Here is a 24,968-nt window from a genome sequence, read left to right as displayed (position 1 = left end):
TCATCGTCTTATTGTAGGACCCGTCCTCTTTTTAACTTCAACTTTTTTACAGATGGTGTGATGTTTGCTTCCAGAGTTTGCTGGTATTTATTCGAATCCATGCTTCCCTCGACCAGTGAAATGCGCCCTGTGCCACTGGCTGCAACACGACCCCAAAGCATGATCGATCCACACCCATGCTTCAGAGTTGGAGAGGTGTTCTTTCCTGGAATCTGGCCCCCTTTTTTCTCCAAACATACCTTTGCACATTGTGGCCAAAAAGTTCTATTCTGATTTCATCAGTCCACAGGACTTGTTTCCAAAATGCATCAGGCTTATTTAGATGTTCATTTGCAAACTTCAGACGCTGAATTTTGTGGCTCGGACGCAGGAAAGGTTTTCTTCTGATGACTCTCCCATGAAGGTCATATTTGTTCAGGTGCTGCTGCATAGTAGAACAGTGCACCACCACTCCAGGGTCTGCTAAATCTTTCTGAAGGTCTTTTGCAGTCAAACAGGGGTTTTTATTTGCCTTTCTAGCAATCCAACGAGCAGTTCTTTCAGAAAGTTTTCTTCATCTTCCAGACCTCACCTTGATCTCCACTGTTTCTGTTAACTGCCATTTCTTAATAACATTACGATCTGAGGAAACGGCTACCTGAAAACACTTTGCTATGTTCTTGTAGCCTTCTCCTGCTTTGTGTATAATCACTGTTGGAGTCGAGTCACTAAACCTTGAGTCCAGTCTCGAGTCCCCAGTGTTCAAGTCCAAGTCATTAAAGAATATTTTGTGTCGAGTCCGAGAACAAGACTCCAACCGCACCATTTGACGGTGGCTGCTGCCGCCTTTATGTGGAAGCGTCTCTGCTACTGTGTTGGACTAACGTTACTGCTCGACTGCACCATTTTAGTTAATAGGCTACAGATACAAAGCTTGTTCATCACTCAGCAAGCCCCACCCACTACCAACAGGGCAAATAACATGAGAAAGGGTTAACACTAGCTAGTTCATCGCTCAGCAAGCCCCGCCCACTATCAACAGGGCAAATAACATGAGAAAGGGTTAACACTAGCTAGTTCATTGCTCAGCAAGCCCCGCCCACTACCAACAGGGCAAATAACATGAGAAAGGGTTAACACTAGCTAGTTCATCGCTCAGCAAGCCCCGCCCACTACCAACAGGGCAAATAACATGAGAAAGGGTTAACACTAGCTAGTTCATCACTCAACAAGTAAGCCCCGCCCACTACCAACAGGGCAAATAACATGAGAAAGGGTTAACACTAGCTAGTTCATCGCTCAACAAGTAAGCCCTGCCCACTATCAACAGAGCAATGAACATAGCGTGTCACTTCCTTCTCTGGGTGAAGTCTTGCGAAATGGCAATTGAAGTTCGAGGTTGTCCCCGTCGTCTCCTCGAGAGTTCTTCTACATATGGAACACATAGCAGTGCATCTTTTCCCACTGCACGAGAAGTCTGTAGAAGCAAAGCAGACAATCCTAGGGGTGTCTCTCTAGGCATTTTAGCGCCGTTAACGTTAGTTTGTTCCTGAACAAGATGTATGAACAGGTGAATGTGCATTCTCTTGCACAAAATTAGCATAAAAATTTATGTCGATATAAATATCTTGTGCCAAGTTATTATGGCATGTTACAAAAAATATTGTAAAAAATCCGAGTCCTCGTGTCCAATTTACGAGTCCGAATGCAGTTAATGCACGAGTCCGAGTCATCAGCGCTCAAGTCCAAGTCAAATCACGAGTCCTTAAAATTAAGGCACGAGTCGGACTCAAGTACTACAAGCCTGGTATAAATTATACATAAATTCAATAATTTTTAGCAAATAAAATGCACATAATAAATTATTTAGTTTAGACACCATGTACAACACAAAATGGCGGAAAAAGCAAGCCGGTGGTCAAGACATGCTAAAGAGAGTTGCTGCTTTAAAGGAGACGGATGATGAAAAACTGACTTTTTCAGTACTTGTGCACAAACATTCAGGTATCTGGAGCCTCCCAAACTACAAACCCTGGAATATCACAACCCAGTCAGCTTCTTTTGTTCTGCTGATTTTAGAAAACATGAGCTCCAACAAGACCTTCAGATTCATCTCCTGTTTCTATGTCACAAAAGGAGCTCATTAGAATGACCCCGCCCTCTGATCTCGGTATCTCCACTCACAGTTTGAGAATTTCCGTTGCAAATGAATATTCATAAGGAAAGTGTGAACTGATTGGGGGGGGGAAGGGCGGTTCATCATCATTTAAAGGAACAGCAGCTCAAACCAGCTGTTGTAAACAGGGCTGTGAGACAGGGTGAGAAGGAGCTCTGGGGCTTCGTCCTTGTGGGATTTTAACCAAAGCATTTCATTAAGACCTCAGGGGACTGGGACAACTTATGGAGAAGAGATGTAATAGGTCACCTTTCACACTTGTCCACTGAAACGGACTTTTTTCTGCATACAGTCCTGTGCAAAAATCTTACTGTATGTAGTTTTTTAAATTGAGTTTATTTTCTGCATGTTTTGAGTCCATGCAAAAACATTTTAGATTTCCAAACATTACTTTCCCAACAAAAATTTCAATGTTACAGAAAATGTCAGGAAAGAAAGTAACACATTGCATCATCTCATCTCATTATCTCTATCCGCTTTATCCTGTTCTACAGGGTCGCAGGCGAGCTGGATCCTATCCCAGCTGACTACGGGCGAAAGGCGGGGTACACCCTGGACAAGTCGCCAGGTCATCACAGGGCTGACACATAGACACAGACAACCATTCACACTCACATTCACACTTACGCTCAATTTAGAGTCCCCAGTTAACCTAACCTGCATGTCTTTGGACTGTGGGGGAAACCGGAGCACCCGGAGGAAACCCATGCGGACACGGGGAGAACATGCAAACTCCACACAGAAAGGCCCTCGCCGGCCACGGGGCTCGAACCCAGACCTTCTTGCTGTGAGGCGACAGCGCTAACCACTACACCACCATGCTGCCCTTCTGTAATAACTCAGTTCTTCAAAATAGATTATGATGTAATTATAATTGTAATTTAATATCAAGCTATAATAATAATGAGAAATTGCGTTCCCACTGGTACTGGACATCTCCTTCCCCCTTTCCCAAAGCAAGGCATTCATTCATTCATTCATTCTCTCTCTCTCTCTCTTTTTGAACAGAGAATCTGTCTTTATCTTCTCCCAAATCTCCACCCAGCATGCTGATTGGTTGTTGGTGTCTCAGAGGGTGGATCCTGGATCTTTAAAAGTACTGAGTTGAGCTGCACGACGCACATGTGAAGAACCCGAGACGTTCAGCAGCATGGCCTGGTTTCTGCGCTCTTTGAAGTGTTTCCTGTCAGCGCTGATGATGGTGATGATGATGGAGGCCGAGGCGACGTACGGACCGTACAGGTTTCTCCAGGACAGACCTGCAGTGAGACACGGAGCACTGACCTTCAGCAGACCTGCTCATGGAAACAAAATCAATTTTGGAGGTATGGATCAGGTCTCTGAGAAACCTGCTGCATCACAAGACTGAAATGTATTCTTTATTTGTGCAGGTGCAAAGATTTTATTTATTTTTAAAATAGTTTTCAGAGAAACTGGGACAAAAGTAAAAAGGTTTTCTGTAGAAGTTTGGTGCAGAGGAATTATACAAATACACAATAATATCAGAGTAATATAATCTGGAACTGACATGAAACAGGATGGGGTGTGCTAACTTTTGCACTAATAGTTGTGCTCATGCAGCAAGTGTATTTATGAAATGTGACCCTGCAGCCATGTTGAAAAAAAAGCAACATTATGAAATAAAAACACTTTAAACAAAAAATAATGAACGGACGAATGATGTACAATAAAAATAAACCAGAATAAAAATGTTAGTTTTCACTCTATGCTTTTCATGACCTCAAATTCACAAAATTTACACAAAATCACAAATAAAGTTTGTTCCAGACTCCGGTTTTTGTTTTTATTGTTTTTTTTTTTTTTCAAAATCAGTTGCATCGTGCAACAGTCCTCCATTTTACACATGTCCAAAAATATTGATATACTGTATTTTGTCCAAAAAGTATATGTTCAGTAAATTTGGTCATTTTATTTTAGAAGAACATTGGGATTTTTGTTTTTTTTTTATTTGTTTTTATTTCAGTGAAAATGTTTTAAACTTTTTTCTTAAACTTATGGTATTCCTACACATGGACATTCCATTTATTATTATTATTATTATTATTATTATTATTATTAAATTGGTATTTAGAAAAAGTAATTTCAGTAATAAAAGCTTCTAAGGTATACAGAATTTTAAAAAATAATACGTTTAAGAGTGGGCGGCACGGTGGTGCAGTGGTTAGCGCTGTCGCCTCACAGCAAGAAGGTCCTGGGTTCTGTAGAAGGATAAAGCGGCTACAGATAATGTGATGTGAATGTGTGAATTTTAATAACTGCAAAAATATATTACACTTGATAGATGTCTTATCTCACATTGTCCCACAAAAATATTAATATAGTGTAGATAACGTTACTAATTGGTTCTGTTAAGTGTCCATTTCAGTCATTAAACACATTTAACATTCACTTTTATTGTGATTACACTAATTGAATTTGATTTTTTTTTGAGGGGGAACAAAATGTAACGGAATAATTACTTTCCCTGGTAATTAGTTACTTTTATGACAAAGTAACTCCGTTACTAACTCAGTTACTTTTTGGGAAAAGTAACTAGTAACTATAACTAATTACTTTTTGAAAGTAACGTGCCCAACACTGGTCTTACCTGGCTCAGCTGCCCCACTGCCTTTGCTAGTACCTGCTGCATCATCCCAATCTTTTTTAAAATATTTATGCAGTGAGCCCCTGAGTCTCTTGGTTTCTTCCTCTCTTTTCTTTTCTTTTCTTTTCTGTGCTCCTGACTTGTGCATGTTGGCAAATGGCACGCACGCTGATTGTTGAAGTGCTATGATCGAACGATGTCGTTTTTTTCCCCTTAATCAAAGAGTCAGACCAAACCATTTTTGCATTAGGGGTGGTAGGGGGTTCTTGACGACTTTTTCAAAGACAATAAAGGCAAAAGATCTAGAAATCATTTATTGAATGCAAATATAGCACATTTCTCCCCCAAATCAACACATTTTGAAATGAAATAATGAGAGCCCAGTTCTGGGCTCATGGGTTCATGAGAGCCCAGTTCTGCCCCCCCCCCATTCCTGGGCCCGGGACAACATACCCGTTTGTCCCCCCCTGTCGGCGGGCCTGTATGTGTGTGTGTGTGTGTATATATATATATATATATATATATATATATATATATATTCTGCTGTCTCATTTTTCTTTGTTCTCTCTTCTCCTCCAACCGGAGTTTTCTCATCTTCTCACCACTCTTGACACCATTACTGATGGCGTGGCGCCAGCCATCGCGATCAGCAGCGAGCACCTCCCAGTTGATCGTATCGATGCCTGTAAGCTTCAGATTGTGCTTACAGACGTCCTTGAAGCACAGTGCTGGATGTACTGGGCGACGTCCTGAAGCAAGCTCACCATACAGGAGATCTTTTGGTATGCGGCCATCCTCCATTCGACGCACATCTACGCTGGCTTGGACTCGACGTTTGCAAAGCATGAGATGCATGCTAAGGGAGCCTGCTTTCTCCAACATAGTGGCGTTGGTGACTTTGTCCTGCCATGTGATACCCATAATTCGCCGCAAGCAGCGCAGATGGAAGCTTTCCAGACGATTCTCCTGTCTGGCGTACGTTGTCCAGGACTCACTGCCATACAGTAGGGTGCTAAGGACGCACGCCTGGTATACCTTGAGTTTGGTGTTTAGAGTCAGCTGGTTGTTGTTCCATACCCTCTTGCTCAATTTTGACAGGACGGCAGCAGCTTTGGCGATATGCTTGTCGATCTCTGCATCGAGAGACAGATTGCTGGTCACTGTAGAGCCAAGGTAAGTGAAGTGGTCGGTGACCTCGAGTACCTCATTGTTGATGCTGATTGATGGGGGAGCAGGAACATTTTGACCCATGATGTTAGCTTTCTTAACACTTATCGTCAAACCAAATTCTTTGCAAGCAAAGGCGAACCTGTCAATCAGATGTTGAAAGCCTTCTTCAGTGTGCGAGATAAGGGCCGCGTCATCGGCAAACAACATTTCTTTAAGGAGAGTAGTCCGAACTTTAGACTTCGCCTTTAGTCTGGACAAGCTGAACAGTTTGCTGTCACTTCTTGTGTGCAAGTAGATCCCTTCCTCAGAGTGGCGGAATGCATAGTTTAGCAGCACTGAAAAGAAGATACCGAACAAGGTCGGTGCAAGAACGCAGCCTTGTTTTACCCCGCTCAGGATCTTAAAAGACTCTCATGATGGGCCATTGTAGCTCACTTTACCATGCATTTGATCGTGAAAGGAGGCAATGAAGCTAAGTAGCTTCAGAGGACAGCCGGTCTTTTTCAACAGCTGGAACAGACCACTTCTGCTCACAAGATCGAACGCCTTGGTGAGGTCGACAAAGGCGATGTATAGCAGCATCTGCTGTTCACGACATTTTTCTTGTAGCTGTCAAACAGAAAAAATCATGTCGACTGTGGATCGCTCTGCCCTGAAGCCACACTGAGACTCTGGAAGGATGCGGTTGGCAAGAACTTGTAGACGAGGTAGAACTGCACAGGCGAAGACTTTGCCTACGATGATCAGCAGTGAAATGCCCTGATAATTGTTGTAATCGCTGTGGTCGCCTTTATTCTTGTACAGCGTGACTATCATCGAATCACGCATGTCCTGGGGCACCCCACCTTCCCTCCAGCAGCGGCACAGGAGTTCGTGAAGTGGCTGTAACAAGGCCGGCTTGCCAAACTTGATGATTTCAGGAGGTATGCCATCTTCACCTGGTGCTTTTCTGCTTGACAGCGCATCAATGGCTTTACTAAGTTCTTCCATGGTTGGTTCAGCGTCCAGATCCTCCAGAACAGGCATATCCTCCATGGCATCAAGTGCTTTCTGAGAGACTGTTTGTTCATTCTTGAATAGAGGTCAAGATAGTGTTCGACCCATCTTCCCAACTGCTTGTCTTGGTCCATGATGACTTCCCCCGTTTTGGATTTCAGGGGCGCACTTTTCTTGGCTGACTTGCCTGTTGCTTGCTTGATGCCAGTGTACATGTCCTTGATGTTCCTGGTGGAAGAGGCTTTTTCAATGCTCTCCAAGAGTTGAATCCAGTAGTTGTTCGCACAGCGACGTGCTGTCTGTTGGGTCTTTTGGCGAGCGCTCCTCAGAGCCTGAAGATTCTTCTGCGAGGGGTCACGCTTATAGTCAAGCAAAGCATTATGCTTGGCGATAATAACTAACTCTATCTCTGCAATGTAGGCCTCAAACCAGTCCGTGTTCTTGCGTTCTCTCTTGCCATACGTTAGCAGTGCAGAGCTGTATATGGTGTTACGGAGAGAGTTCCAGATGTCAGCGGCGCACTGGTCTTGATTGAGAGTCAGCGTTTCATCGAGACGCTCTAAGAACTCTTGATTCTTGTCTGGTTAAGCAGTCTTGAAGGTATTAATACGTGGCCGACCTTTGTGCTTGGAATGATAGAGCTTCTTGGGTCTTAGTTTCACTCTGGAAGTGATCAGGGAGTGATCAGTGTCATGATCGGCACTGTGGTAAGTTCTTGTCTTGCAGATGATGTTAATGGAGTCACGCCTGGTAATAGCCAAGTCTAGCTGATGCCAGTGTTTCGACCTGGGATGTCTCCAAGACACCTTATGGCATGCCTTGTTCTGAAAGAAGGTGTTCGTTATGCACAGGTTGTGGTAGCAGCAGAGTTCTAAAAGCCTCTGGCCATTTTCATTCATTTTTCCAATACCATGATGTCCCAAGACATATGGCCATGACTCTCGGTCTGCACCGACCCTTGCGTTGAAGTCACCCAGGAGGAGGATATGTTCTGACGATGGGACCATGCTGACAACAGAATCCAAGGATTCGTAGAATTGGTCCTTTACTTCTGATGGAGAATGTAGCATTGGGGCGTATGCACAGATGAGATGAACAGAGCCTTCTGCTGTTGACAATTGGAGTGTGAGGATCCTCGCTGTGCCCTTTGTTGGAGGGTTGATCATGCACAGTAATGTGTTTTTTACAGCAAATCCAACCCCATGCTCCCTGACTTCCTTGCTGCTCTTCCCCTGCCAAAAGAAGGTGTAGTTTTCTTCTTTCAGGGATCCACTCTCTGGAAGACACGTCTCTTGCAGGGCTGCAATGTCGATGTTTAATCTTTGCAGTTCGCGATCTATGACAGCCATTTTGCGGGCATTGTCAACTGCTTGTAGGTCCTCCGTCAGTCCAGTTCACATAGTTCTTACGTTCCAACTTGCTATTCGAAGAGTTGGAGTCTTCGTTTCCTTCTTATATGTGCCTGGTGCATAGTTTAACAATCAACTTGTCAAGCTATAAAACTTTAAGCTCCAGGCACCCACTGAAGCAGGCTGATTGTGGCGAGTCATCACCTTACTGGTGTTAGGGTTTTGCTGGGATTCGAACCTGGTTCGTTGGTGTGATAATCCAGCAAACCCCCACTAGGCCACCAGGGGGATGACTCAAATGCAGAGGCGTGAGGCGGAAGTAGAAAAAGAATCAAAAGGTTTATTTAAACTATATACACTATATACAGGGCAAAACAAAAGACAAAAAAAAACCAAAGAGTATAATCCAAAAGAAAAGCAAAGTGCAAAAATTCAAAAGCTAAGAAGATCAAAAAACACAGTACAAAGGAAACTGGAGATAAACATAACAGCACAAAGACTCCGTGACAAGAGGACTGAACTCAGGGGTATAAATAGACAAACTAATTAAGGACACAGGTGAAGATAATTAGGCAATTAACACAAACACAAAACACAGGAACAGTGGCGGCCTCTAGAGGCCAAAATAAACACGACATGAAAAGGAAATAACAGCGGCCTCTAGAGGCCAAAACAGTCCTAGTCCTAACAGGACCCCCCCCTCTAGGAGCGTCTCCTGACGTTCCCAGGGCGATCCGGATGGGCCGAATGGAAGTCCCGACATAGTTCTTTATCAAGGACATCCCGAGCAGGAACCCAGCAGCGCTCCTCAGGACCATAGCCCTCCCAGTCCACCAGATATTGCAACCCGCCGCGGACCCGGCGGGAGTCAAGCAGGCGATTCACAGTGAACACAGTCTGCCCCTGGAAGATGCGGGGGGGTGGGGGGTTCCTAGGGGCAGGGGCATACGTAGACGTCAGTACGGGCCGTAACAGGGAAACATGGAAAGTGGGGTTGATCCTCAGAGTCCGGGGCAACTGGAGCCGGTAGGAGACAGGGTTCACCCTGCGCACCACCTTGAAGGGACCAATGTAGCGAGGAGCAAGCTTGCGGTTCTCCACCCGCAGTGGAAGGTCCTTAGTGGACAGCCAAACACGCTGCCCAGGGCGGAAAGCGTGTGCAGGTCTTCTATGGCGGTTGGCCTGAGTCTGGTTGGTTCTGGAGGTCTGTATGAGGGTCTTCCTGACCTTGCTCCAGGTCTTGCGACACCGTCTCACATATTGGTTGACCGAGGGCACCCCCGCGTCCTCCTCCTGGTCCGGGAACAGAGGTGGCTGGAACCCGAATTGGCACTGGAATGGCGACAGCTTGGTGGCCGATGACTGCAGGGTGTTGTGGGCGTACTCCGCCCATGGCAGCCAGGTGCTCCACGATGTCGGGTTATCCATAGCCAGGCCTCGCAGGGTGGTTTCCAGGTCCTGGTTGAGCCTCTCCGTCTGACCATTGGACTGTGGGTGAAACCCAGAGGAGAGGCTGGCAGTGGCTCCGATGACCTTGCAGAACCCGTGCCACACTCGGGAGGAGAACTGGGGCCCTCGGTCTGAGACGATGTCCTGTGGAAGACCAAAGACTCGGAAGACATGATTAAACAAAAGTTTCGCAGTTTCAAGAGCAGAGGGGAGTTTGCACAGTGGTATGAAGCGGCAGGCCTTGGAGAATCTGTCAACTAAGACCAAAATGACCGTGTTACCTTGTGACTCAGGGATACCCGTGATAAAGTCGACTGCCACGTGGGACCAGGGACGCCGGGGAATGGTCAGAGGATGCAGGAGACCCTGGGGACGCTGTCGTGGGTTCTTGGTTCTGGTGCAAACCTCACAGGACAGGACAAATGACCTTACTTCCTTCTCCATGTTAGGCCACCAGAAGCGTCTTTTCAGGAAGTCCAGGGTCCTCCGAGCTCCCGGGTGGGCGGTGAGAGGGGAAGAGTGACCCCACTGGAGAACCTTGGCCCGGGCTTGATGTGGGACGTACAAGAGGCCTGGTGGCCCCGTCCCAGGACCGGGGTCCTGGCGTTGGGCTCGTCGGACAGCCTCCTCAATACCCCAGCGGACAGGGGCCACAATCCGGGACACAGGGATAATAGGCCCGACTTCATTCTCCCTGTTAGTGGCAGAGAACAGTCTGGACAGTGCGTCAGGTTTGGTGTTCTTGGAGCCGGGGCGGTATGAGAGGGTGAAGTCAAACCGACTGAAAAACAGGGCCCACCTAGCCTGTCGAGGGTTCAGTCTCTTGGCTTGCTGGAGGTACTCCAGGTTCTTGTGGTCAGTCCAAACCAGGAATGGATGTTGTGCTCCCTCCAGCCAGTGCCTCCACTCCTCAAGGGCCAGTTTGACCGCTAGCAGTTCTCGATCCCCCACATCGTACCGGGACTCAGCAGGACTCAGGCGGTGGGAGAAGTAAGCGCAGGGGTGCAGCTTTCCTTCCGAACGTTGAGAGAGCACCGCGCCGACACCACTGTCCGAGGCGTCCACCTCCACGATGAATGGTTGGGAGGTGTCCGGGAGAACCAGAATGGGTGCCGTGCAGAAGCGGTCCTTGAGGTCTTTGAACGCCTTTTCTGCCTGAGGAGACCAGCCATAAGATCCACCTGTCCCTTTGGTGAGGTCTGACATGGGTGCTGCCACAGAACTGAAGTTCCTGATGAACTTGCGGTAGAAGTTAGCGAATCCTAAGAACCGCTGAACCTCCTTAACGGACTTGGGAGTAGGCCAGTCCCGGACGGCCAGGGTCTTGGCAGGGTCCATTTGGAGTTGGCCTGTCCGTACAATAAATCCCAGAAAGGAGACCTCGGGAACATGAAATTCGCATTTCTGGGCCTTGGCGAACAGATTGTTCTGTAGCAGCCTCTGGAGAACCTGGCGGACATGGTGGCGGTGCTCCTGCACGGTCTTGGAAAAGATAAGGATGTCGTCGAGGTAGACAAAAACGTATAGGTTAATCATGTCCCTTAAGACGTCGTTGATTAGGGCCTGAAAAACAGCTGGTGCGTTGGTGAGTCCGAAGGGCATCACCTGGTATTCGTAGTGCCCAGACGGGGTGTTAAAGGCAGTCTTCCACTCGTCTCCCTGTCGGATACGGATGAGGTGGTATGCGTTCCGTAGGTCCAACTTGGTGAAGACGGTGGCGCCTTGGAGCAGGTCGAAAGCTGTGGACATCAGCGGAAGGGGATATCGGTTGCGCACAGTGATCTTATTCAGGCCCCTGTAATCAATACATGGTCGGAGCCCCCCATCCTTCTTGCCGACAAAGAAGAAGCCGGCTCCAGCAGGTGAAGTGGAGGGTCGAATAAACCCAGAGACCAGGGCATCTTTGAGGTATTCCTCCATGGCCTTGCGTTCTGGCTGAGAGAGTGAAAACAGTCTGCCACGAGGAGGGGTAGTCCCAGGGAGCAAGTCGATGGCACAGTCGTAGGCCCGGTGCGGAGGAAGAACGGCGGCCCTGCTCTTGCTGAATACCTCCTTGAGATCCCAGTACTCTGTGGGAACTTGAGATAACTCGGTGAGATCAGGGGGCTCGGCAGGAGACACAGGAGAGCTAGAGAGCAGACAAGAGGCATGGCATGCAGGGCCCCATTCCACAACCTGGCTTGTTACCCAGTCTATGCGAGGGTTGTGGCGAGTAAGCCAAGGAAGGCCTAGAATAACTGGGAACTCAGGTGAAGGAATCAGGTGCAGGGATATTTCTTCCTTGTGACCTTGAGACTGGAGGAAAACTGGAGAAGTAACTTGGGTGACTCTTCCATCACCTAACGCTTGGCCATCGAGGGCAGACACAGACAGTGGGACTTCAAGAGGTGCAGTCGGAATATTGATGCTTTGGGCGAAGTGAATATCCATAAAGTTCCCAGCCGCCCCTGAGTCTATCAAAGCTTGACAAGAGTGGACAGACTCACCCCAGGAGATGGAGACCGGGATGTAGATTCCTTGGCCAGGGAGTCCGGGAGAGAGGGTAGGCCCCGTCACAACCCTCCCTCGGCTGGACGGGGCGGTCCTTTTCCCAAGAGTTCGGGACATGATGCTCGGAAGTGACCAGGCTTGCCACAGTAGATGCAGCACTTGTCCCTCCTTCTGCGCTCCCTCTCAGATGCGGAGAGGCGAGTACGACCCACTTGCATGGGTTCTGGACAGTCACTGAAGGAGGTAGACGGTCTCCAGGTAGAGGTAGGGAGGCTGGGGGGGCTCAAGGCTTGGTGGCGTTCTCTCATCCTGTTGTCCAGACGAATAGCATGTGAGATGAGGGTTTCGAGGTCACTTGGGCATCCAATAGAGGCCAGACCGTCCTTGATGGGGTCAGACAGACCATGGTGGAAGGCTGACACCAGGGCAGTCTCGTTCCATCCACTTACTGCTGCGAGTGTTCGGAACGAGATGGCGTAATCTGCGACGCTTCCTCCTTGCCGGATGGACATGAGCTTTCGGGCTGCGTCGGTACTGATGTCTGCCTGATCGAAGACCCGAAGCATCTCTTCAGAAAACAGCTGGAAATCAAAGCACTCAGGTCCCTGTCTTTGCCAGATAGCAGTAGCCCAGGCTCGCGCCTTACCAGCTAATAAGGTGATCACAAAGGCAATCTTGCGGCGATCCGTAGTGTAGGTGGTAGGCTGAAGCTCAAAGGTGAATTGACACTGGGTAAGGAACTCTCGGCACTCACTGTGCTTGCCGTCATACCTCTGTGGTGCAGGAAGGCTGGGTTCGCGAGGTGAAGAAGGCAGCATTGCAGGAGGCACTGGAGCAGGAGTGGGAGCTGGATCAGGAGCAGGAACTGGATCAGGAGCAGGAGATGCAGGCAGAGATGTCAGCTGTGCCAGGGTTTTCCCAATTTGCTGAAGCAGTTCCTCGTGGCGAGCGAGGGCCTCAAGTTGGCTGGTGAGCGTACGTCCATGAGCGTCCATGGTCGCTCCGAAGCGTGTCAAAGCTGCCATAATTCCCTGAAGGTTGGCCGGGTAGACAGTTGAAGCAGCCTCTGCTGAGTCGGTCATGACGGAGTCTTTCTGTTAGGGTTTTGCTGGGATTCGAACCTGGTTCGTTGGTGTGATAATCCAGCAAACCCCCACTAGGCCACCAGGGGGATGACTCAAATGCAGAGGCGTGAGGCGGAAGTAGAAAAAGAATCAAAAGGTTTATTTAAACTATATACACTATATACAGGGCAAAACAAAAGACAAAAAAAAACCAAAGAGTATAATCCAAAAGAAAAGCAAAGTGCAAAAATTCAAAAGCTAAGAAGATCAAAAAACACAGTACAAAGGAAACTGGAGATAAACATAACAGCACAAAGACTCCGTGACAAGAGGACTGAACTCAGGGGTATAAATAGACAAACTAATTAAGGACACAGGTGAAGATAATTAGGCAATTAACACAAACACAAAACACAGGAACAGTGGCGGCCTCTAGAGGCCAAAATAAACACGACATGAAAAGGAAATAACAGCGGCCTCTAGAGGCCAAAACAGTCCTAGTCCTAACAACTGGCTGGGGGCTGCCCAGCTTAAGGCGGGCGGTAGCTGACCAATGGGATACTCTGACCCCTCCCACCGTCGAGGACAACCCGTAGCGTCCAACTCTACGCCAATAGAGTGTGGACTTATAACTTGTGACTGCTGTCCTCCGTGTTGTGCTCTCGCTGTATAGCGAAATTGGAGTGGCCTCTCCAGAGCGCAGGCCTGGGCGAATATATGAAGACCTTGCGCTGCCCAGCCAACAGGGTCTCCCTCTTGGCCGCACCAACGGGTTCCAGGGGAATGCATAGCATTACAGAAGGAGCTGGATTGGCTGCAGGAGCTGCCGGATGGTAGACACGTTGACGACCAACCGCCTTAGGGTGCTCCGATCCCGATTTTCTCTCTGAGTTTACTCCCGTAGCCTTTTTCCTTCCGCAAGGCAGTGGATTGGGTGTTATATAAGACTTGTCCTTGTCCTAGATGGATGGCTTTACAAGGCTATCGGGCTCCATCTGCCCTGACGAGTGCATGTAGGCCGTTGGCTCGCTAGCAGCTCATCCGCCCTACTACCCATCGTGGTGCTTTGGTAAAGGGGTGAGCTCCCCTGGGCTACGGAGCTAGTATGACATGCCCATGGTCATTCCCCAAGACTATGGAGGGAAGGGACGTCTCACTCTCCCTTTTTGCGAGCTACCTGACCCATGCTAGGGTCCCGCGCCGTACCCGCAGAATGCCAACCCACCATCAGAATGTGTGTGCAACTGCTGTGGCATAGACTGCCACGCTAGAATTGGACTTCTGAGCCATTTGGAATGCTGCTCTCAACACGTGCAACAAGACTGATTAGGACTTTCAGGGCACTAACCATTGTCTTCCGAGACAGAAGGATGCCCATATATATATATATATATATATATATATATATATATATATATATACACACACCGGTGTGTGTGTGTGTGTGTGTGTGTGTGTGTATATATATATATATATATATATATATATATATATACACACACACACAGTGGTGCTTGAAAGTTTGTGAACCCTTTAGAATTTTCTATATTTCTGCATAAATATGACCTAAAACATCATCGGATTTTCACACAAGTCCTAAAAGTAGATAAAAAAAACCCAGTTAAACAAATGAGACAAAAATATTATAGTTGGTCATTTATTTATTGAGGAAAATGATCCAATATTACATATCTGTGAGTGGCAAAAGTATGTGAACCTTTGCTTTCAGTATCTGGTGTGACCCCCTTGTGCAGCAATAACTGCAGCTAAACGTTTGCGGTAACTGTTGATCAGTCCTGCACACCGGCTTGGAGGAATTTTAGCCCGTTCCTCCGTACAGAACAGCTTCAACTCTGGGATGTTGGTGGGTTTCCTCACATGAACTGCTCGCTTCAGGTCCTTCCACAACATTTCCACTGGATTAAGGTCAGGACTTTGACTTGGCCATTCCAAAACATTAACTTTATTCTTCTTTAACCATTCTTTGGTAGACCCTGAGCACACAAGTCGTTCATTGTCTTGCTGCATGACCCACCTTCTCTTGTGATTCAGTTCATGGACAGATGTCCTGACATTTTCCTTTAAAATTCACTGGTATAATTCAGAATTCATTGTTCCATCAATGACGACAAGCCGTCCTGGCCCAGATGCAGCAAAACGGGCCCAAACCATGATACTACCACCACCATGTTTCACAGATGGGATAAGGTTCTTATGCTGGAATGCAGTGTTTTCCTTTCTCCAAACATAACGCTTCTCATTTAAACCAAAAAGTTCTATTTTGGTGTCATCCGTCCACAAAACATTTTTCCAATAGCCTTCTGGCTTGTCCACGTGATCTTTAGCAAATTGCAGACAAGCAGCAATGTTATTTTTGGAGAGCAGTGGCTTTCTCCTTGCAACCCTGCGATGCACACCGTTGTTGTTCAGTGTTCTCCTGATGGTGGACTCAAGAACATTTAACATTAGCCAATGTGAAAGAGGCCTTCAGTTGATTACAAGTTACCCTGGGGTTCTTTGTGACCTCGCCGACTACAACCCCGATTCCAAAAAAGTTAGGAAAAAGTACAAATTGTAAATAAAAACGGAATGCAATAATTTACAAATCTCAAAAACTGATATTGTATTCACAGTAGAACATAGACAACATATCAAATGTCGAAAGTGAGACATTTTGAAATTTCATGCGAAATATTGGCTCATTTGAAATTTCATGACAGCAACACATCTCAAAAAAGTTGGGACAGGGGCAATAAGAGGCTGGAAAAGTTAAAGGTACAAAAAAGGAACAGCTGGAGGACCAAATTGCAACTCATTAGGTCAATTGGCAATAGGTCATTAACATGACTGGGTATAAAAAGAGCATCTTGGAGTGGCAGCGGCTCTCAGAAGTAAAGATGGGAAGAGGATCACCAATCCCCCTAATTCTGCGCCGACAAATAGTGGAGCAATATCAGAAAGGAGTTTGACAGTGTAAAATTGCAAAGAGTTTGAACATATCATCATCTACAGTGCATAATATCATCAACAGATTCAGAGAATCTGGAAGAATCTCTGTGCGTAAGGGTCAAGGCCGGAAAACCATACTGGGTGCCCGTGATCTTCGGGCCCTTAGACGGCACTGCATCACATACAGGCATGCTTCTGTATTGGAAATCACAAAATGGGCTCAGGAATATTTCCAGAGAACATTATCTGTGAACACAATTCACCGTGCCATCCGCCGTTGCCAGCTAAAACTCTATAGTTCAAAGAAGAAGCCGTATCTAAACATGATCCAGAAGCGCAGACGTCTTTTCTGGGCCAAGGCTCATTTAAAATGGACTGTGGCAAAGTGGAAAACTGTTCTGTGGTCAGACGAATCAAAATTTGAAGTTCTTTATGGAAATCAGGGACGCCGTGTCATTCGGACTAAAGAGGAGAAGGACAACCCAAGTTGTTATCAGCGCTCAGTTCAGAAGCCTGCATCTCTGGGCCCAGAGAAGACGTCTGCACTTCTGGATCATGTTTAGATATGGCTTCTTCATCAGATTTTCACACAAGTCCTCAAAGTAGATAAAGAGAACCCAGTTAAACAAATGAGACACAAATATTATACTTGGTCATTTATTTATTGAGGAAAATGATCCAATATTACAACCCTGATTCCAAAAAAGTTGGGACAAATTACAAATTGTAAATAAAAACGGAATGCAATAATTTACAAATCTCAAAAACTGATATTGTATTCACAATAGAACATAGACAACATATCAAATGTCGAAAGTGAGACATTTTGAAATTTCATGCCAATTTCATTCATTCTTCTTTTAGGTCATATTTATGCAGAAATATAGAAAATTCTAAAGGGTTCACAAACTTTCAAGCACCACTGTATATACAGTATATTGAACACAAAAGTGACATTTCATCCAAACAGAAAAAAAAATAGCTACAAGATGAGAAGCCCAGATGTTTGGCTCTTAGTTCTAAGAATATCGGCTGTCCAGTACCAGTCAAAAGTTTGTACACCCCTACATTACTCATTCATGGGTCTTTCTGTATCGTGACATTTTTCTACAAAACTGAAGACATCAAAACTACGAAAGAACATCTGGAACAGATATGGAATTTTGTGGTGAACAAAAAAGTCTTAAACAAAAAATGTTCTATATTTTAGCTTCTTCAAAGTATCCAGCGTTTACCTTGATGACGCTTCGCTGTGCACACTATTGGCATTATCTTAACCAGAACCATGAGTGAGTCACCTGGAATGCTTTTCAATTAACAGGTGCCTCATCAAAAGGTAATTAGTGGATGAGTTTCTTTCCTTCTTCATGCGTTTGAGATCAAACTGTAAACAGTTAATAATAAACATACTCTCAAAAAAAATAGCCCTATAACACAACTATATTAGGCGTATCAGAATCTCGCTGGCTGTGCTGTGAAAATTGTCCATGCAGACACTCATCTAAGTTTCCAAACCTGTCATTGCTTAACTCTTGAATATTTTCTATCATTAAAAATCTTATAATCTCTGTTTTCCACGGAAATGTATCTGGTTAAGATCTGTTCAGTACTTTGGGAGTAATGGCAGGTTGAAGTCGGTACAACAGAGTAAAAACTCTGCTCGCGGGACGTCGGGAAACTGCCGGTGCTTTTTTTTTTTTTGAGTCACAGGAAAGAGCTCAGTCTCTCTCTCTCTCTCTCTCTCTCCTGATCAGTTTCCCACTGGATTACTCGTGAATATCAATCAGATCACTTTTATAGGGATGTTCTCTCGCTCTCACTGTTTCTGATGAAGGATTCAGCAAAATTTTCCATCTGCTAGTTTTGATGTTCTGATTCACAGGAGACTTTGAAGTGAGTTTTCAGAGCTTTACCTACTTATTTTTTCAAATCAAACCAATTCATGCGGTTAAATAACTGTTTTAGAATATAACTGGGGTTGTTTTGATGAAAAATATTGAGATCTTAGTGGTCGGGATAAGATTTAAAAAACCCGAAGTCAGAAACGCGAGTGTCGATTTCAGTTGAGTTAATGTGAATTGGTTATTGGATGTGGATCAGACAGTTTTTTTGAGGTTCACCTTGAAAGCTGTGAATATTAATCAAAATAATCATTTATATTCTTTCATATAAACACTAATAGGCCCTACTGAGAAATCCAAAGGCCGACAGAGCACAAAGAGGGGATGAGAAATAATCTCTTGTTCCTTTTTTATTTTGACAGAGAATGGTAGATGTGAGACATTCAGTGCTTATTTCTGCATGTTTTATAATGAACATTGATTTCTCCTTCTTTGTGATGTATAAATGAGAGTTAAGATCAGCTTTATATTGCACAAATAAAGCCATTTGGTGAAACTTTGAAGAAGAGAGTGTACTGATTGAAAATTTTTATCATAATTAATACTAATTTGCATAATTTGGTTTTTTACTAATTTTTTAAACTTTGTATTCAGTTTACAACCATTTACACTGCTAATTTCCATGTAAATATCTTGGAAAAGTGGAAAAGTTATGAGGAAAAAAACATTTGATCTCATTGGTTAATGAGGCCCATTTTGGACCATGTGATCCTCATAGAGAATATTACAGCAGTTTTCTAAAAAACTAAACCATTTTTTTTCAATCTTTGATTTGTAATATCTCAAGAACGGATAAACGCATTTTAATTCCGTAAAAGTATATTGTCCTGCATTCAATTCTGAATTCAATGAAAGCACTTTCAAGCAATTTGGACTAAATTTCACCTGATATGCCTAACTATAGTCATCCATATTCTGTCAAGAACCGAACAACTAAGTAAAGAGAAACGATGTCCATCATTCCTTTAAGACATGATGTGACTTTTAATTAATACAAATAAAGATAAATATTGAAGTAGAAGGGGTGTCCAGACACTTCACTGGTACTGTGTGTATTATAGAACCCACATAGGAAAGTTTCAAGTTGTTTTTTTAATTTCTCTTTCAGTATTCTAACACTTGCAGAAACCATAGAACAACTTCATGCAAGCTTTTCTCACCAACTGGCATTGTCTCTTCCTCTTTATCTCTCCTTATAAGACACCATCACACTTGCTTTAATCCTCCATCCTCTCTCTCTCTAACCACACTAAGCTCCTGCCCTTAATAGAGCCCTGCACTCCCGCGGGAGTCCCACGGGACCTGAGGGACCCGACGCAAAGCAGTGCGGCGCGGGACAAATTTTGAAAGCTCATTGCAGGCGCGGGCGGGAGGGGGAGTGCACAGCGCGGGCGGGAGAGGTGATAAGCTGCAGTCCCGCTAACTAAAAACGTGTTTAAAATAAAATTTATAAATTATTAATTTATGTCTATCGTATATAATTTGTGCTGGATATTTTATTTGGCATTAATAAAAACATTTTAAGATGCCTAAATTTGCGGATGTGGTCTAATCTCGCGCACGTTTCTGATTCCTTTCCGCTCTTCCGTGTTTGAGGTCTCCGATCATGGCAGAAGAGCAGAGCTCCTCTAGTGAAGCTCACAGTGCTTCAGAAGTAAGTGCTGCTTTAAAAAGAGGTACATTTACTGTTAAAAAGTCGAGTATTAGTCCTAAGTATTAAAAAGTATTAACTAGTATTAAAAAGGACTGTGTATCGCGCAGATTGTTCAATTTAAAGCTAGAAATAGACAGTGTATAATCTGAGGAGCTGGTTGTGGTTGCGCAGCACTTCATATGAGAGGAGAATGCAATCGCGGTTGGAATCGTAACGCCACAGACTTGGAAGTGGGAGTGCGCAAAGCAAGAGCTGTCAATCAAAGCGAGAGCTGTCAATCATGAGCGCATGCAGCGCTCAACTTGGAACGTGTCAGCAGAATGTCAGAGTCTAAACAATAAACTTACAATAAATGAAGGATCGGTCAGTGGAGAGCTCAGCTAAGCTCAGCATGTTTAATTCTCCAAGCCAATGACAAGAACTTTCGTGAGAAATAACACGAACGTCTGCATCATGCGGGATTTGCGGGCGGGAGCGGGACAAAATATGGCAGGCGCGGGCGGGAGCGGGACTGAAAATCATAATTCTTTGCGGGATCGGGACTGCACAATGTGGGAGCGGGCGGGCGCGGGACTGAAAATTCTGTCCCACGCAGACCTCTAGCCCTTAACCCCAGGTATTATGGGAATTTCCATCATTGGCTGCCTTGGAAGTGGCCCATGTTGCCCCAAAACCGAGCTGTCTTTCCTGTCCAGCCTCCACTTGCTAACACTAACCAAGCTGTGCGTCACAGTGCCACCCAAAGTGCCCATTCCAGTCATAACCACTACTCTGGTCCCTCCTCCCAATTTACCCTTCACCACACTGCCGCTCAGTACCCTGAGTGCCACCACTTATCCTGCTGCTCCTCCCACTCATCCAGGTAGCCTCAGGATGAGGTAGTCCTCCCATTTTTACCCTCCACAGATCATGCTGAGCTTCATGATATCCATATTATCCTTCATGCATCCAATTCTCCATCTATCTCTCACTCATTATTCCTGCATCGGTGGTGCCATGGATTTGCAAAGGTTCTCAGTTCTGCACGTCACATTCTTAGGAGCTTCACCAAGCCTTCGTCGACATTTTGATGAAGCTCCTCAGACGTAATGAGCGGGTCCAGGATTGTAGACATCCCAGGATGTTTCATGTCTGTGAATCATGAGCCTGAAGGTTTCTCTGTTTATCTGAGGAGCACTGTGGGTTTGTCATCTTCATCCGAAATGACGAGGCTCCTCAGAGAAACTTCGGAGAAAATTCTTCAGTAGGCATAGAGTAACCGTCTGGTTGTAATAAGTCAAAACTACCGAACTTGGAGTTTAAGATGTTTACCACTGATCTGAGGAGCATTATCAGTCCTTCTTTTTGACCAGAACTGATTAAGCTCCTCACATATATGAAGAAGCATCAGAATTTTAATGCAGCAAAAGTAGAAGTAGTAAGTCAAGACAATTAGATCTATGAACTTGTTGTAAGAATGTGAGTTTTCCATCTACATCCAAACTAATGAAGCTTTTCACGTGATTGAAGAAATGTCTGATAAACTTCAGGAGGCATACAGCGGAGTAACGTAAATATCTGTTAATCATAACTCAAAGCCACTTGATTTGTAGCTTAAAATGTTCCACCAAAGAAGCTTCATCAGTTGAAATGAGACATTGAGGTTACCTAGTGTCTACTGAAGAAGATTCTCCACTCATTTAAGAAACCTTCACCTAAGAACCAATTCTTGAGTAGAGAATCTTCTTCAGTTCTTTGGAGAAACAGATGCATGGGACCCCAAATATCTAGTCTGAATAACTCAAAGATAGCAGACCCATGGTTTAAGATGATTCTCCATTCATCCATTGTTTCTTCATCTTCAAATCAGAAGTGATAAAGCTTCCTAGATGAGTGGCCAAATTTCTTGAGGAGGCAATTATAAATGGGAGAATTATAAATTCAATGAGAATGTTTGGTTCACTGGATAACTATTTGTTCGGAATCCATTTGAGGTTCTTCATCTTCATTATACTAGACAGCTTCTTATGAGTCGAGAAACATCTAAGCTCAATGTTTGGTTGTAATGAATTGAAGCCAATGGATCTTGCTATGAGTCTGAGGAGCTTCATCAGTTTTTCATCAGATCTTTAGACCACAACTTGATAGAAACAGACATTTGGGGTATCTATTGTGTTATGATCTTGAGGTTCTTCATTGGTTCCCCAGGTCAGATGAACTGATCAGATGGTGATGCGAATGTTTTGTTGTTTTTCCTTAAATTTAGCGCTTCTTCTAGATTATGATCCAGTGTTTTCCTGTCTTTTTTTTCAGTACATATACTGCTTCAGTGATTAGTGCTGACTCTGGCTCTCTTTCAGAAAAGTCTTGCTGAATTTAATGCTGTCTGAAAATAATTCTACAATAACAGCGAATAGAAATGTCCTGAAGTTATACTTTTTTCCTATTTAGAGTTACATTTAATGTTGTGGAAGGTCCGTCAAACAACTTCTCACTCACCTTATTGCAGCTATAAACACTCGTCCCCGCCCCAGCATCTCTTTTTTTTTCTCTCTCGAAATTAATAAGAGAAAAAAAATACAGGTTGCCATGTTAATGAGAAAAGTGTAAGCTCCTTTGTTCTGAAGATGTTGGAAAACTTAGTTACAGCTTCACCTCTGACTGTTACAAAGCGCTGACACTGGAGACTCCTTCCAGAAATATAAAAATAAACATCTCCTTACAGAAATCTACACCATGTCAGTAATGTTACCACAGAAATGACGAGTGCATTAATATGAACCTGTGATTAATCAACACCTTCTGACCAATCAGAATTCAACAATGCTGTGGTGTCCAAGACGAATAATCATTATCCAGATGTTTGTGCTATTTTTATGAATTATGTTTATGATAAACATTGACATTTCACATAATCCTTAGCTCCGGCGGAGGTGTGCAAGAGCCGCCCGCTGGACCTGGTGTTCATCATCGACAGCTCTCGGAGCGTCCGTCCTGCCCAATTCGAGAAGGTCAAAGTGTTCCTCTCGGACATGATGGACTCTCTGGACGTTGGTGTCAATGCCACACGTGTTGGATTGGTCAACTATGCCAGCACGGTCAACATTGAGTTCCTCCTGAAGACGTACGCCAACAAAGCGGACCTCAAACGCGCCTTCTCTCGGGTTGAGCCGCTCTCCACTGGCACCATGACCGGCCTGGCCATCAAAACGGCGATGGAGCGCGCATTCACCGAGGAGTCTGGTGCCAGGCCGGCGAATAAAAACATCCCTAAAGTGGCCATCATCGTAACGGATGGGCGACCACAGGATAAAGTACAGGAGGTGTCGGCTTTGGCAAGGGCTGCTGGGATTGAGATCTACGCCGTCGGAGTGGACAGGGCCGACATGAAATCTCTGCAAGCGATGGCGAGCCAGCCACTCGACGATCACGTGTTCTACGTGGAGACGTACGGTGTGATCGAGAAACTCACATCCAAGTTCAGGGAAACTCTTTGCGGTAAGATCAGGAAAATGGCAATTTTTCAGCTTAGCAAGATGATACAAATGCAGCATTTCATATAAAATACCAAAAAATATATATTTAACCGAATTGGTAGAAATGGAGTGACGGGATAAGAAGAAACCACGGGTATACACTTTTCTTCCATTATCGTAGGAATAAATTGCAGCTAGGAACTAAAGTTATATGCAGAGAAATGAAGAAATGTTGGAACACGCACCACAGAACTGAGAGACGATCGTTTGTTGTTTGTTTCTGCGATTCAACACTGTGTTCTGGCTACATGAATGACGTGTGTGTGTGTTTGCTAACTCTAGGTATCGATGCGTGTGCCCTCGGACACGACTGCGAGCACAGATGCGTGAACAGCTACAACTCTTACTCCTGCAAGTGCAGAGACGGATATGTGCTTAACCCAGACAAGAAAACATGCTCGCAAGCCAAGGGTTTGTCTTTCAACTCTGCATTAAGCTCATGCTAGTTGTTTAACTCACTCATAACACACTCGAGGACATCTGACTGGATGTAAAAAAAAGAAAAAAGTCCATGTGAACCGCTGTGCCATTTACTGAAATCACTTTTTGTTTTCGAAGCTCACTTTCATTATTATTTTACACACAACCTCATATTTGTGTGATGGTTCTGAAAAAGGCTTGGCTAACTCCATAGCTGATATGATGGCTAGCTAGCTAGCTAACTCGCTTACTTACAGTACAAGCAGCTATAAACCATTTAAATAGGATACCTGCTCACTTACTAACAGTGTTGCCACCTAGCTAGTAATACACTAGCTAGCTTGAATACTAGCTAGTACATTGACGAGCTACATAAAAACAATTTAAATGCGTCCAGTGTTCTGTTTGACTTGAACAGCAAGCAGTGCACTAGTGGCTAGCGTGCCAACCAGCTAGCAAAACACCGATTAGCTACATTAAACAAAATTTCATTGCCGGAGATCGAATGTGTCTTTTACAATGCTCTCGCTTGTTGTTTTAAACAAACTAGTGTTACTTACTAGCATAGGGTGACCAGATTTCCCTAGTCTGAAACCGGGACACTTTTGCGCGCGACCATGCTCGTGCACGCACGCCTTTTTTTTACGTAAACGTGACACTCAGAGAGGTGCTCTTATCATTTTGTTGAAGCTCACATTTATCAACATCTCACATGAAATAAAACAAACAGGCATTTTGTTATCTAGTAGCATAGTGGTATACAGATCAGTTAAATTATGGTCAGACAGCAGATGTTGTAATGGCTGAGAATAGGCCAGGCTATGTCCATAGGCCACATTTACACTGATTTATTCCACCTGTTTGTGAGAACACCAAGAAGAATGCATATGCACATGTAGGCTATAGCTCTAAAATTGTATGCACTATAGCATGAACTTAAAAAGTAGATATGTGACCTCAACATAGCCTCGGTCAGAATCAACCTTACTAACCATTCCCCACAACTGAATGAATAAAGCAAGAAGATGTGGACAAAAGTGAGCACTTTAATGGAAGCTGCAACAAGCTGTTCAACACAGCAATATGGCCAAACTGTCAGAATGGTGTGTTAAACAGAAACAAAAAAGAGACAAGTGATTTGAGAATATATACTACGGAAGCTGAGAGACGCCCTTCATATAATCCTTTTTTTTATTCACCTTGTTATCCCGAGATAACGACATAATTAATTCGAGATCTCGAGAAAACAAA

The 24,968-nt window shown here is 44.8% G+C and overlaps 1 protein-coding gene across 2 annotated transcripts in view; it reads left to right on the top strand.

Moving 5' to 3' along the window:
* The window catches only part of matn3b (matrilin 3b), a 48,869-nt gene that overhangs the window by 21,149 nt on the left and 2,752 nt on the right, over positions 1 to 24,968 (top strand). Inside the window, exons 2-4 of one of the 2 annotated variants that reach the window (XM_060925170.1) lie at positions 3,201 to 3,480; positions 22,684 to 23,259; positions 23,580 to 23,708. In XM_060925170.1, coding sequence (XP_060781153.1) covers positions 3,306 to 3,480; positions 22,684 to 23,259; positions 23,580 to 23,708 — 880 coding nt within the window. In that variant the 5' untranslated portion in view covers positions 3,201 to 3,305. Of the gene's footprint in view, positions 1 to 3,163; positions 3,481 to 22,683; positions 23,260 to 23,579; positions 23,709 to 24,968 lie in introns of both variants that reach the window. The other variant, XM_060925169.1, reaches the window with a different exon arrangement.

This window comes from Neoarius graeffei, chromosome 7 (assembly GCF_027579695.1).
Source record: "Neoarius graeffei isolate fNeoGra1 chromosome 7, fNeoGra1.pri, whole genome shotgun sequence".
Lineage (NCBI taxonomy): Eukaryota > Metazoa > Chordata > Actinopteri > Siluriformes > Ariidae > Neoarius > Neoarius graeffei.
Note: the sequence above shows the minus strand (reverse complement) of the source record. Positions and strands in the feature narration are given on the sequence as shown.